The 13,958-nt window shown below is 37.0% G+C and overlaps 1 protein-coding gene across 1 annotated transcript in view; it reads left to right on the forward strand.

The window, feature by feature from the left end:
* The window catches only part of LOC128905824 (dynein axonemal heavy chain 5-like), a 168,395-nt gene that overhangs the window by 81,143 nt on the left and 73,294 nt on the right, over positions 1-13,958 (forward strand). Inside the window, exons 46-52 of the mRNA XM_054192389.1 lie at positions 725-942; positions 1,497-1,808; positions 6,919-7,008; positions 7,105-7,341; positions 7,865-8,032; positions 11,971-12,177; positions 13,144-13,473. Coding sequence (XP_054048364.1) covers positions 725-942; positions 1,497-1,808; positions 6,919-7,008; positions 7,105-7,341; positions 7,865-8,032; positions 11,971-12,177; positions 13,144-13,473 — 1,562 coding nt within the window. The remainder of the gene's footprint in view (positions 1-724; positions 943-1,496; positions 1,809-6,918; positions 7,009-7,104; positions 7,342-7,864; positions 8,033-11,970; positions 12,178-13,143; positions 13,474-13,958) is intronic.

Genomic DNA, 13,958 nt, shown 5'->3' on the forward strand with positions numbered 1-13,958 from the left:
CAACTAGGGATTATGTTGTCCAGTTTCCTTTAAGGTTAATAGGAGTTATCTAGCTCCCTTAGATGACTTTGGAAGTCTCAGTTTGAATGTCCCATCTGCTTTTGGACTCTGGGCCTCTTGAATAGTTTATTTAGGAAAATATAACTAAAAAGGATTAACCGTAGGCTCAATTTATTGTTGAAGACATGGCTTCTTCTCCTTAGACAATATAGGTGTAACTGATGAAATTAAAAGTGTGGTTGCTGTTAATGGTTTTTTTTATTTAAGAAAAATATATTAAAATCTTGGCATGGATGGATGCAGGTACATATTTTTTTGTTTTTGCTTCAGAAAGATACACTTGATTTTGTATATCATTGGGAACTACTCATTAAATGCATTCAGAAATTACTGTTTTTGGTTACTAGCAGTCATGCCAATGTCATTGCATGCGAACATCAAAAGGCAGTTGTGTTTTCCAATTAGAAGAAGGAAGAGAACTGCCTGAGGGGAGATACAGACCCACATAGGCTTGTGTATCATAATAGAGCAGACATTTATAGAGGCCTTTTAATAACATTTTAAAATTCCATTTCAGTCAACATTGAGTAAGTGGAGCGAGAAACATCTTTTTTTGTATTGTCTTTTAATAAAAATAAAACAAGGATCATTGATGCAAAGAACCATTAAATGCTGGTGTGACATTTTGACATTTCATTTTAAACCATGTTTGTATTGTTTCAAGGTATGATGACTCTAGGTCCAACTGGTGCAGGAAAGACAAAATGCATTAATATTTTGATGAAGGCAATGACAGATTGTGGTGCTCCTCATAAAGAGATGAGAATGAACCCAAAGGCAATCACAGCTTCCCAGATGTTTGGTACCCTTGATGTTGCTACAAATGACTGGACAGATGGTATTTTCTCTACATTATGGAGAAAAACTTTAAAAGCAAAGAAGGTAATGTGTGTTGCGTCATGGTAGTTAATAAGGACATTTAATACTGCTTCTATAAGGTTTCTCACTACCTGTCATTTGTGTGAATGATCTTACATTATAAAATCAAACGGGAAAATACAGAGTTAGTTTTGCTCTGTATCTGAACAGCTCAATGTACGCCAGAGTCACAATTATGTGTATGTGCCAGAGAGCACTAGGCTTCCCAAGCACTTAAGGTTCCAGAATTAAATCGGAAAAGATTTTAAGGGTTTCATCCACCTTGATGGATGCTCGGATGGCTGATGTACTTTTGTAGAAGAGACAGGTTTCTGCTTAGAACAGCCCAAATTAATTTTTGTCACTTTTCCTTAATATCCTTTTTGGTGTGACACGGGCTAAGAAAAGAAGGATTAAAATCACTGAGCAAATTATAAAAACTGTAGTTCATGCTGAGCTAAACAGCACTGAATTAAGACTCATTATTTATGTCCAAGAGTACGTTCTCTGAGATTAAGTAAATGTGTATTTTTGGTCAGTGTACGTAAAGTTGCTTGGCTGTGTGTCTACTTTTTTAGGGAGAGCATATCTGGATAGTTTTGGATGGACCTGTTGATGCAATATGGATTGAAAATCTGAACTCTGTTCTGGACGATAATAAGACCCTTACGTTGGCCAATGGAGATCGTATTCCGATGTCCCCCAGTTGCAAAATTATTTTTGAACCTCACAACATTGACAATGCTTCTCCTGCAACTGTTTCTCGTAATGGGATGGTCTTCATGAGTTCTTCGGTGTTAGATTGGAAGCCTATTTTAAGAGCTTGGATGCAAACGCTACCTGTTACATACTCTGATGTCCTATGGAGTTGCTTTAATGCTGTATTTCAGGTACTTAATTCAACAACTTGAAAAAAAATTATTGCGTTTCTTATTCTTCATTTAATGAAGCATTGTTTCTTCCTCAGTGCTTTTTCAATTATTTACTTCTCTTTGTTTATGTAATAAAATAAGGATGAAGGATTTAAAAAAAAAAAGAAGAGAAAATTATCTCTAACATTAATGAATGAAACTATAACAAATGAATAATTTGGATGCTTGTTTTGTCTACATAGGTTAGTTGGCAATGAATTGTTAAATCTGTAATTATTTTATAATGTATGTTGGCAAAACAGAGATATTCTCTTTGGCTGTAATTGTTACTGAAATTTTAATTCTTGTTAGGATACATAAAGGGAGTGGATCAACTTCCTTATTTGTTTTAAATGTAAAGAAGTAAATTCAGAAAGAAATTAACCTAGATTCACTCTGGTGGACTCTTTCTCAATTTTGGCTGCAACAGGAATGCATCTGGCCTACTAGTTATTTTTAAAAGACACTCTATAGTTCAAATTAATTAAGGGCAGTTCTGTGCTCTGTGGCATTCTGAAACTCAGCACAGGTGACTATAGTGGTCTCTTCTGATTTTATAATCAATGATTCTGTTCCAAGGGAACAGAGTGGTTTTGAGATGGTATCTCTTTGATGCATTCTCTGACTAAATCGTGTTCAATCAGTAGATCCAAAAAAACATTCCAAATGTTTTTTCCCCTCTATTTGGCCTTAGCATACTGAATCATTAAAAAGTTTCATTAATATTATGGGTGATTGCACTCAACAGTGGATCTAAAAGCATAATCTCAGTGTACTCTTTTTAATTACACCAAAATTCTTATTTTTTCTTTGGAATTTTTAAAAGAAATAGTCATGACTTTGCAATCTTTCAGCATTATTATCTTCTGTTTTCCTCAACATCTGTGGAACAAATGCAACTTTATTCTATACCCCGCTTTCCCATTGGCTCTCTCCTACCAGTTTTCTTGTGTAGTTGGTGCTGGATTTCACAGGGCTTTCTCCTGTAACGTTTTTCATCACTGTTGGATTTTACAAATGCAGTTTTTAATGAACTTCGAGTGACATTTCAGAAAGTTTATTTATAAATCATGATAAGAGCAATGACTAATATAGTTTTGGAATGCCTTGAATGTCTTCTTAACAATGTCTTCTTACAGATATGTTTCATTTCAGTGCCCATTTACTTTAAAACCAATGTTTAACAAGCTATTCATTTTGTTCTACCTCCAAAACATAATGGTATGACATAGTTTTATCGCAGCAGCAAGAGACACAATTCTGATAATGAATTTTAAAATATGCTTCCAAAGTAATGTATATGTGGGTCAATTTACTGCTTCTTTGCCACAATTCTATTTATATTTTATGCTACAACTTGCTCTGAAAACATAATAACAACATTTAAATACCCAAGCCTGCAGCAATAGCAATAAAGTCCAGAAAAATATGTATTTTATTAGATTGAGAGATGAAAATGCAGTGAAATATGAAGTTAGTTCTATGCTGAAGGCTGCATTTGGAACTATGGAAATGTAAATGAAAGCTGTCACGCTGTCAGTTTTCTTTCACTTTTAATGAGCTATCGTTTCTTTTCAAATAATAGAAGTGATAACAGTGATTTTACAGATGAGGGTACTTTTGTATTCAGGTGGCTCTTTTCACAGTTGTTATTTTCCTCCGTGTTAAAAGAACGGGTAAATAAATTCTAAAAAAAATATTGGTGAAATAAGATGCATCAACAGTGGTAGTCAAGCCCCAAATACAGACCTTGGTGAATTTAGTGCCAGTATTAAGAAAAGCATGGATATAAGCAGCTTACAAATATTGGATTTTTAGAAGAAAAGGAAGATTAGGCTATAGATGGAAATATAGTAAGTAAGGAGAATCAGTCTTTAAGTATACCTATAGAGACCTTTTGAAATCAATCTAAATTCAACCAAAATAGATGTAAGACAACTGCTATAGTAATTCCAATTTGCTTACAATAAACATTTATTATTTATGATAATAAAAATAGTATTTGTCACTGAAAGTCTGCATATTGGATAAAATCATTATTAATGAAGGTACAGCAAGTAGCAATAATGTAGGACGAATAATAGCTGTGAATCAGCGGAAAGAATGTATTTATTTTTTCCATATATATTATAAATTCAACCGTAAGTCATTAGTTTTTATATAGAAGACAGGAGGTAGTCCAAAAGACAAGGATAAATTAAAACCAACAAGCAAACAAAAAACCACAAACACAAAAAACCCTCCAAAACCCCCCAAACCCAACCTTTTTTAAAATTGAGATTATCTCTGAGTCCTTTCTATTTCCGCAGAATTTTTTTTAAATGGTGATTGAGGGGTTCGACTTTCATCCTCCCTTTCCCTCTTTAGGAGTAATTCCAAGTAAACTCCCCATCTAAAGTTTCTACTCTCTTAAATTTAGAAGCTATACTGCCAATTTCTTCTCTGTGAATGATGCTCTACCTGTAAGAGTTGCATGGCTGATGGAAGTAATTATCTGAGACAGTTTCAAAGAACTGAAATAATTTAAAAAATTACCTGAGTGGCATTATTTATTTTGTCTGCAAAGTGTGAAGCTCAAACTAGTGATGGATGTTATTTAAGTAATGTAAGTTTCAGCATGTCTATGTATTGTTTAAATGCAAAAAAAAAAAAAAAGATAGTAATTGTTAAATCACACTCACTTTCCTTTTTTTTTAATAAAATCTGGTGTCCTGGATCCCTTATTGACCTATTCTGGAGACTTCAGAGAAGTCCTAAAACCAGCAGAGTAGTCAGATGAGACTTATTCCTCCTTCTGCATTAAATGTCACCCTATTCTTATTTGGGTAAAGGCTGCTATTGCCTCTGGAGCATAGAGTTGAATATATCATCCAAAAAGTTTATTAGCTTTAATATTTAAATGCTGATGTCCAAATTAATATTAAAAATACTAAGAACTTTGCATTATTTAATTGTTCTTGTGCTTGTCTAAACCCTTTGAGTATGTTGCCAACTTCTTGTCCTAAAGAGCATTCTACCGTCCAGTGAGTTCCACAGTGACTGTACGCTGTATGAAAGTCTTTTCTCATATGAGTTTTTACCATCTGACTTCATTTTGCAGTCTCCTTTTAAGGGATAGCAAATTCCTGATCCAGATTCTCTGCAATTTGTGTGCATTTGTCATGGCCCAACTCATTTTTCCAGACCCCCTGTCCAAAAAAAATACCAAAATAAGTAGCTAATTCATGCTAATTGCTATGTTGATCTTGCATTCTTCTTTCTTCCATGTATTGTTTTAAAAATAGTAGTAATAAAGTATTAGTGTATATGGACCTGATTTTTTATTTTTTTTTCATAAACTCAAAGAAAAAGAATTACACAAATCTCACTGGAATTGTAAGTGTTGTAAAACTCATTCTCGTGAAAATTTGGCTGTTGAAAGTACAGCCTACTTTGATTCATGAAATACCTTTATTCTGAGTATCTCAAATCAATTATTAAACAATTTGCAGTGCCCTGTGAGACATGTAGTCTGTTTTGCAGATGAAGAAACTGAATCTCAGAGAGAATTCAGATCCAGATTTTAAAAGTCTTTAGAATCAAATCTTCCATGCTGCTTTCAATGACTTACTTCTACCCATTCCTTGCAGAACCCAGAAACCCCCGATTAGTCACTTGAGCACCCTATGTACTCCTGGGGGCAAAACATGTATTTCAGAGGGTAAAACGACAAAAAGCAACACATAGAGGTGGAAGCACTTTTGCTAGCAAACAAGAAATAAGATAAAAAGGGATGTTTTCTAAGCCTTCCTCCTCTTATGTATGCCCACATTCAGACTGTCTTCTTTCTGAGACCACTTAGCCATGAGACCTATTCTAGCTTAAGATGCTTAAGTGAGTTTTTTCTCTTAATATTTATCTTTGTTGTGTGTGTTACTTACTATTCTAGTGAGATGGAACTCAGGAGGGTGGGGAAAAAATCTTGATTCAGTCTCTGTGCCAATAAATACTCAGTATAGGGTACTTAGAGAACCAGTGGCAAAAAGGTAAACTGAATATTGGAATAAAGCTGGTGTGTGTGTGGGCAAGAACCTTATGGATTTTTCAAAAATATCTAGATGATTGTTTACATCTTTGGCTGATTGAATGTCTTCATTGTCTTAGCTTTCTCACTCACAGGACATGGGAGACATAAATGGAAATCCTCCAAAATTACTATCTCCCATAGTGTCCCTGTTATACTTTTACTTCCCAGAATGAGTAGGCAGTGTTGATTTCCAAAGATTATGAAGGCTAATGGAACCCACAGGGAGGGAATTATATTAAAAAATCTTAAATGAAATTGAAAGTAGGTTATAATTTACATCAGTCTGTACTAGGGATGGCCATCGATATTTTAAAATAATTCTGCACTGCAAATCTCAGAGAGGACTTTACATCAATTTGAAACTTTGCTAAAGATGACAGAATCACAGAATGGTTCAGGTTGGAAAGATGTTGCAGAACACTTGGCAAAGGCAGGCAGGGTAGCCATCACTGTGGAGTAACCTGAGGGAAGTCCACGTTCCATTAAAATCAATTGCAAAATTCCCTTTGGATCCTGCCAGGGTTCTACAGAAAACCAAGAGTATTGGTTTCAAGAGGGACAGGTACATTATGGTGCAGCCAGAACAGATCAGATGATAGATAGACAGAAATTTATAGTGGTGAGGTTGTGCATTATATACATATCATTACCACAATCCTAGGGCTTTTATCTTTCCACTACAAAAATGGCAATGATAGATTAAAATCTCCAGTGGAGAGCACAAATGGCAGATCCCTGATGTAACTGAAAAGCAGTCTTCAAATTGCTCTTCAGGAAATTGCTGTATGGAGCTCATATGAATAATTCTGCTAACTGTTGTACATCAAAGTTATTTTTCTAATATGTTATTGTTAGCAAAATTTCGTGGTCTAAGTCTGAATATTTGTAAGCCCAGAAAGGGGGGGAAACGTTTGGAATAAAGTTTAGAATATACTTGAAATAAAGAAATTGGTCTCATCTAAGAATAAATTGTACCATTGAAACTGGTAAACAGATTCTTTAAATGATGTTTTTCCTTTCCAGGATGTGATAGATTTTGTTTTCTCTGCTGTGACACCAAAAATGCCAATTTTAGAATGTATGTACATCAAACAAGCTATTGACCTCCTACAGGTAGATATGACATTCAGTTTTTCACTCTCTCATTCTGTTATTTGTGCTGTCATTATTCTAGGAGGGCAATAATTACATATTGTATCTGCTTTGCAGGGTTTATTGTCTGACCGAGATGAGAAGCAGCTCAGCGAGGAACATATTGCTCGCTTGTTCATTTTTGCTGTAATGTGGTCAGCTGGAGCTCTTTTGGAACCGGATGACAGGCTGAAAATGGAGCTGTTCCTACGGAAGCACTCTGCAATGAAAGAACTTCCAGCTGTGAATGGAGAAGAAACCATGTTTGAATTTGTTATCAATGCCTGTGGCCAGTGGGAGCACTGGTCAAAGAAGGTTTGTATGCTGCGACATGCTAAGCTTTCTTAATGAGTATACAAGAAAGATGTATTTGGTAAGAGGCATATTATTTTGTTATTTAAAATCCTGCATAATTTGGTTAGGAAGATTAATTCTAACAAATGCTCAAGAGTTTCTTTTTTGAAAGATTTTTCTTCTTTTCTCCATAAATATCTGTGGCAGAGAATAGGAACGTGCATTTGAAATAGCTGTGGAAGTGAAACAGAAGTGATCTTAGATTTGTCTACTGTCTATTGCCCTACTATTTAAGAACTCCCAGCAAGGAAAAGCTTTCTTCAAGTAACAGAGAATAATGGAGTGAAAATATCCCTTTAGTCTAACACCCTTTTAGAAAAGCTTGGCAAGGTACTGATTGATTATAAGTGGATGCTTGGCTTTCAGGAAGAAAAGTTTTGCTAATGTACATTTTGTAAAGTACATTAGGTTTTCTGTTGTGATGCAAAGTGATCGTGGGGCCAGGTAGAAAGTCTCAAACTTTTTGCATGTCTTTCTTATGCAGGTCCCTGAGTATATTTACCCTAAAGATTCAATACCAGAATATAATTCCATTTTAGTTCCAAATGTAGACAGTGTCCGAACAGACTTTCTAATGCACACTATCATGAGGCAAGGAAAAGCTGTTCTGCTAATTGGGGAACAGGGAACAGCCAAAACAGTTATGATTAAGGTAGGTGGAATGGAAAAACATGTAATATCTTTGTATGATAACATTGCAATAATTGACATTGGCACAAATGTTAAATTGAAGTGTAAGAGTAATTTGTTTTTTCTTCAGATTACATACTAGCATTTTTACTAAGGCATTTTGCCAGTACTCACATGGTCTACAAGCAAAAAAATGTAACTGTCTATACTCCGGTATAAAGGGTTCTTTTAAACTTTGCTAACCGTGGCCACAAGGTCATGGGATAAATGCTCTTTCACATGCCTTCTTTTCTTTCCTTCTGAATCTCAAACTGGAGATTTTGCTAAGAAAATATTGATCCTTGGAGGATTTTTTCATTTCCCTGTGCTTTGTTGATGGTGCCATGTATGAACTGATCTGTTGTACACCCGTGTGCACAGACTTTCTTCACAAGCCAAACTGAAGAGAAATAAAGAACTTCCATCTTTACTCAGGGCGATTTTTCAGAGGGTATATTTAGTGTTTATTATCTGGTCCCTTAATTCCTTCACTGAAAATGACGTATTGCCCTTTCTGTAGAAGAAAATAATAACAGGATGTCTATTAAATTAACAAATGCATACTTTCCATATTATAAAATGGTGCAGGTTAATTGTAAGACACTTAAAAAATTTAATATCTTACTGCAGAAGAGCTAATAATCAAAAGGCTGAGCAAACCCATATATCATACCAAACTTGGCATCCCTTGTTTGAAAAAATGCAAGTGTAAGGGTTTTCAGCATGGTGTCTGTGATTTCCAGGGGAACCTGTAGACTCTTTGCTCAATGAAAGGTACCTAAATAAAACTGATCTACTGTTGGGACAGCTGAATTTGCCATACAGGCATCTGTACCTGGAGTTATTTGCAGAGGTCTTGAAATTGAAAATAACTGAAAAACACTGGCCTAAATTGACCTTTGGCTTTCTTAAAATCTGGAGCCATTTTGTGTCTCCCAGCCATGTGCTTTCTGAGCCCTGACATAAAGCGAGTTGTACCAATGCCAGCAGCCTTTAATACTACTTTTTCAGCTTAGCTGTTGATGCCAACATGCATGCCAGTGTAATGTCAACTTCTGTTCCTGGCACCAGGTGGAGAACTATTTTAGCAGAGTGAAGAGGCAGGGTCTGGGTGGTGGTCTTGATATTCTGCATGCTGGATTTTGGCCAGATACTGGCAACCTCCAGCCTTCAGCTGCCATTCCTGTCCCTAAAAATAGTTGGAGCTGATTCTTGGGAGTTGCTTACCCAGTGTCTATTCTATAGAGCAGAGTATGTTCCTTACACAAGGGAGCATAATGCCAGTAGATATTTGATCTCATTTAAGATTAGGAGTGAAAGTTAACTGCCTTCACAACTGTTCCCCTTCTGCTTTCACCTTCTGTAGAATTTTGCTTTACTACACCTTGTGGAAAAGAAATTTCCAGACAAAAGCAGCTGGTTTTATGAAAAAGTAAAAACACTTCAGGTAGCAATCTGAATTAATCTGAAGTAATCTTCAGTGTTGAGTAAGGTATCAGTATATATCAAAATAAAGAACTTAGGTGTTATTTAAGACCTTTACTCTCTGTACTATTAATTCATGAATTGCAAAAAATCCGTAATTTAACATGAAACTGGTATGGTAGAGTTGAAAATTAGGCCCAGAATCTGACAGTTAAAGTAACAAAAATAATCCCATTAAACAACCTCTTCTTTTTCAAAAATAGTTCTAATTTATTACTGTTACCATGTAAGGATTCTGAAATGCCATAATGAATAAAATACAAGTGTGTTTTTTGAATGGTTGTAGCGGCTTGACCTTGGCCAGCTACAGGACCCCCCACCCAGCTACTGGTTCCCTCCCCCTCCTCAACCCCAGGACACGGGTCGAGAGAAGAACAGGGAGATCACTCACCAGTTACCCTCAAGGGCAAAACAGACTCAACTTGGGGAAAATTAATTTAATTTATTGGTGATTAAAACTAGGACGGTGAAAAACAACAACACCACCAAAACCACCCTCCGCTTACCCCTCCCTTCTTCCCAGGCTCAACTTCACTCCTTCACTTCCAACTCCTCTACCTCCTCCCACCCTGAGTGGCACAGGGGATGGGAATGGGGGCTGTGGTCAGTCCATAACAGCTTCTCTCTTCCCCTCCTTCCTTCTCCCACTGTTCCCTGCTCCCACATGGGGTCCTTTCTGTGGGGCACAGTCCTTCAAGACCAGACTGCTCCAGCATAGGTCCCCACAAGCTATAATTCCTGCCAGAAAACCTGCTCCTGCGTCAGCTCCTCTCCACGGCCCTCAGCTCTTGTCAAGAGCCTGCTCTGATGTGGGCTCTCCACGTACTACAGCTTTCGTCAGCACATCCAGCTACTGTGGCATGGGGACCTCCAGGGACTGCAGTGTGAATATCTGCTCCAGCGTGGTCCTCCGTGGACTGCCAGGTGGACAACCTGTACCATCACGGTCTTCTCCATGGGCTGCAGGGGAAGCTCTCCTGGAGTACCTCCTACCCCTCCTTCTGCTCTCACCTTGGTGTCTGCAGGGTAGTTTTTCTCACATTTTTTTCTCACTTCTCCCTCTGAACTGCCAGGCAGCGTTTTGCCTTTTCTTACACAGGTGGAGTGGCTCCGGTGGGTCTGTTGCAGCCGTCTGGAACTGCCTGTGTCTGGCTTGGGGAAACCCTGTCCTCACAAGGGGCTGCCCCACAGTCCCCACTGCCAGCACCTGGGCACCTCCACCCGGAATATTATTTTTATATAAACTGTTGGAGCCTTGAGGAGAGGTCTGAGCAGTGACCTGCACCAACCCATCAGCTGTCAAGAGTACTCACCAAATACAGGACTATTGCTTGTGCATTGCATGTGTAGACTGTCATTTGTGTGATGTCTGAGAAGAACTTATTTCTGAAGGGCACCTCTTCTTAAATTGAGATCATTGTATCAACATTGTATCAACAAAATCAACAGTTTAACACTATTCATCAAAATATTTTGAGGGGGCATAGCCGTGTCTTCCTCGCTATTGTCGCACAGAGTGTACGTCTCACTGGTGGTGTTCTTAGAGCATTTAATCAGCAATGATATAGGTTTATTTTTCTGAGGTACCGAAATGGGAACATTTCTAGTCAACCCTATTATAAAAATGAGAATTTAAATGATATTCAACTTCGTCATCATTGCAGAAGAATTGAATCTTTAAAAAGAAATAATGTTGGAAATCTGGAATTTTTAATAAGATTTTTATGTCCCAGGACTCTTGCTAAACAAAATACTTCCCATGCTTTATATATATGCCTTGGTGTGACTCCAGGGTTACATATTTTTCTTTCCGGTTCTATTATAAAACGTCACTAAACCCAAAAAGTGGAACTTTTTTGCTTTAGGGCATCAGCAGCAGCTGTGGGAATTGTATGCATTCATAAAACCAAGGATTCCTTTCTTCATGAAGAGAGGATAACTATCAGTAAATGTGATGTAGCTGGGTTTAATTTTACAGTACCATTTCTTTACACTGCTTTTGTTCTAAGGTATGGTGCTGTAGTGTAAACGTGAAAAAGGATTTGGGTTTTCACTTGTTTCTTGCAGACTGCTGTAATAGATCGTTAACAGCTTGAATTTAGAAAAACCCTGACAATCACTGATGCAAAGTCTATTTGCATCTTGAGTTGTCACATGTCTACTTTTTGTAACATTTAGTGAAGTCTGTTAAAAGCTTCTAAATCTTAATACTTTGAAACTTTATGCAAAAGATTGACCGAGAGTTTGTTCGAATTTCAGTTTGGAGATGGTATATTGTCTTAAGTAGATTGCTATTTGACATTTTGATGTTAATAGCAGTACTGAGATTTTGTATATGTCTGATTTTTGCAGGGCTGCTGAGCGTCTGCATCTCCTTTTGGCTGAATTCATCTGGGGTTACTGGTGCACTTTACTTAAAAGTGGTTTATCTTGCAGGATTACACGAGGAAGTATGATCCTGATGTTCACTTGACCAAATGCCTAAACTTTTCTTCTGCAACTCTGCCAAATATGTTTCAAAGAAGCATAGAAAGTTACATAGAAAAAAGAATGGGCACCACATACGGTCCTCCGGCAGGGAAGAAAATGACAGTCTTTATTGATGACATCAACATGCCTGTGATTAATGAATGGGGGGATCAGGTAAAAGGAAAATGTTAACTTTTGGGAATTGGTGGTCTCACCATTGCTGCTGATGGAAATGCTGATCTGCGGGTTGCAAAAATAGGAAAGTTTATGAAAAATGTATCATAATACGGAGTAGACCAAGTATGTGTACTAAGTGTAATTTCCTTGAGCCAGTTTTTCCAAGAACGATAAGCTGTCAGCCCCAAAAGATTAGGGTCAGCATCAAGCCACTTGGTGCAATCATTGTAGCTTTTAAGCCTTTTGTTTTGGTTATACACAGATCATGCAGAATTTCCAAACTAGCTGTACTAAGAACCAGTCTGGGAAATGAGACTCCTTCCTTCTTCCGTCTGCCCTGGGCTTTAAAGTACAATTATTAGTAGGTGAAATCTAACATCGCAGTTTACATCCAAGACTAGTGAGATGTCTTGAGGTTCTATAAATAAATACATATAGACCTATACTCTGAAAATCTGACTTAAATTAAAAAAATGAATTACTGCTGAGGAAACCTAATTTTCCTGCTGCCAGTACAGCTCTGTATTCCTCTTCTGTCACTGCCTCTGTACAAGTGAATGTGTGACTATACTTTGTGCTAAACTAACCATTCTTTGTCACTACGTAAGTGCCCTTGTCAATCTGAATATGTAGTCTGGCTTGAAACTTTAAAGTGCTAAATTTTCTTTGATATTATGGAAATCCAGTTGAATGTCTGACCTTGTGTCCACAACTGCTTAGCACGTGAAGCTTACATGCAGAAAATCCACTGCATCAGATTGCTTCGTACCATGTTGCATGGCTTTATAAATTGCTGAAGTGTCCAGCAGAATACCTGAAATTAAGAAAGATAAGGGATGTCTTTCCTTCTGTCTACTATTTTGTTAGAGATTTCCTCTTTTCCTTTTTTTTTTTTTTTTTTTTTAAAGTTGAGAACGCTGAAATACTTAACTGCTCCATTTCTCTTTTTTTGGTGATAACTAGATCACCAATGAGATTGTAAGACAGCTGATGGAACAGAAAGGTTTCTACAATTTGGAGAGACCAGGAGAATTCACGAATGTGGTTGACATCCAATTTGTAGCTGCTATGATTCACCCTGGGGGAGGTCGGAATGACATCCCACAGCGCCTGAAACGCCAGTTCACCATCTACAACTGCACACTGCCTTCCAGTTCCTCTATCGACAAAATATTTCGAACAATAGCTGAAGGCTATTTCTGTGAACAGCGAGGTTTCCCTGCAGAAATATGTAAACTGGCTTCAGCATTAGTATCTACAACTCGAAAGGTTTGGCAAACAACAAAAGCAAAGGTAAAATTACATCTGTTAAGAAGCCTTTGAAACATCTGTACCATGACAAAGCAACAAGACCCAGGTCTTCTGTAATGTCATGTGTGTTCATACTTCATATTGTAAAGCTGTGACCTGTATATATAACTACTGGCTCGTGCCTGTGTTCTGAATTTGTTGCTATCAACACCTAGTTAGCTACCTAAAACCATAACCATATGCAGTGCCTTGTATAGCTAATATAAGAATTAAATTATGTAATTATAATATAGTAGTCATAGCTGATAGGAAGATTTAGGTGTCTTCTGGTTGAGAAAATGTCAAGGGCATAAGGAACCATAAATTAAAAATTAAATAGGAATCTTCTATAAAGATGTTTGGGATTGTGAGAAACTTTAAAGATATGAATTAAAGGAAAGAAGTCCAATTTGGCAGGGAGGGAATCAATTCAAAACAAATGAAATCTGGTATTTAGTAAATTCTAAATATTTACTTCTTTCATTTCA

Source organism: Rissa tridactyla, chromosome 2 (assembly GCF_028500815.1).
Source record: "Rissa tridactyla isolate bRisTri1 chromosome 2, bRisTri1.patW.cur.20221130, whole genome shotgun sequence".
NCBI lineage: Eukaryota > Metazoa > Chordata > Aves > Charadriiformes > Laridae > Rissa > Rissa tridactyla.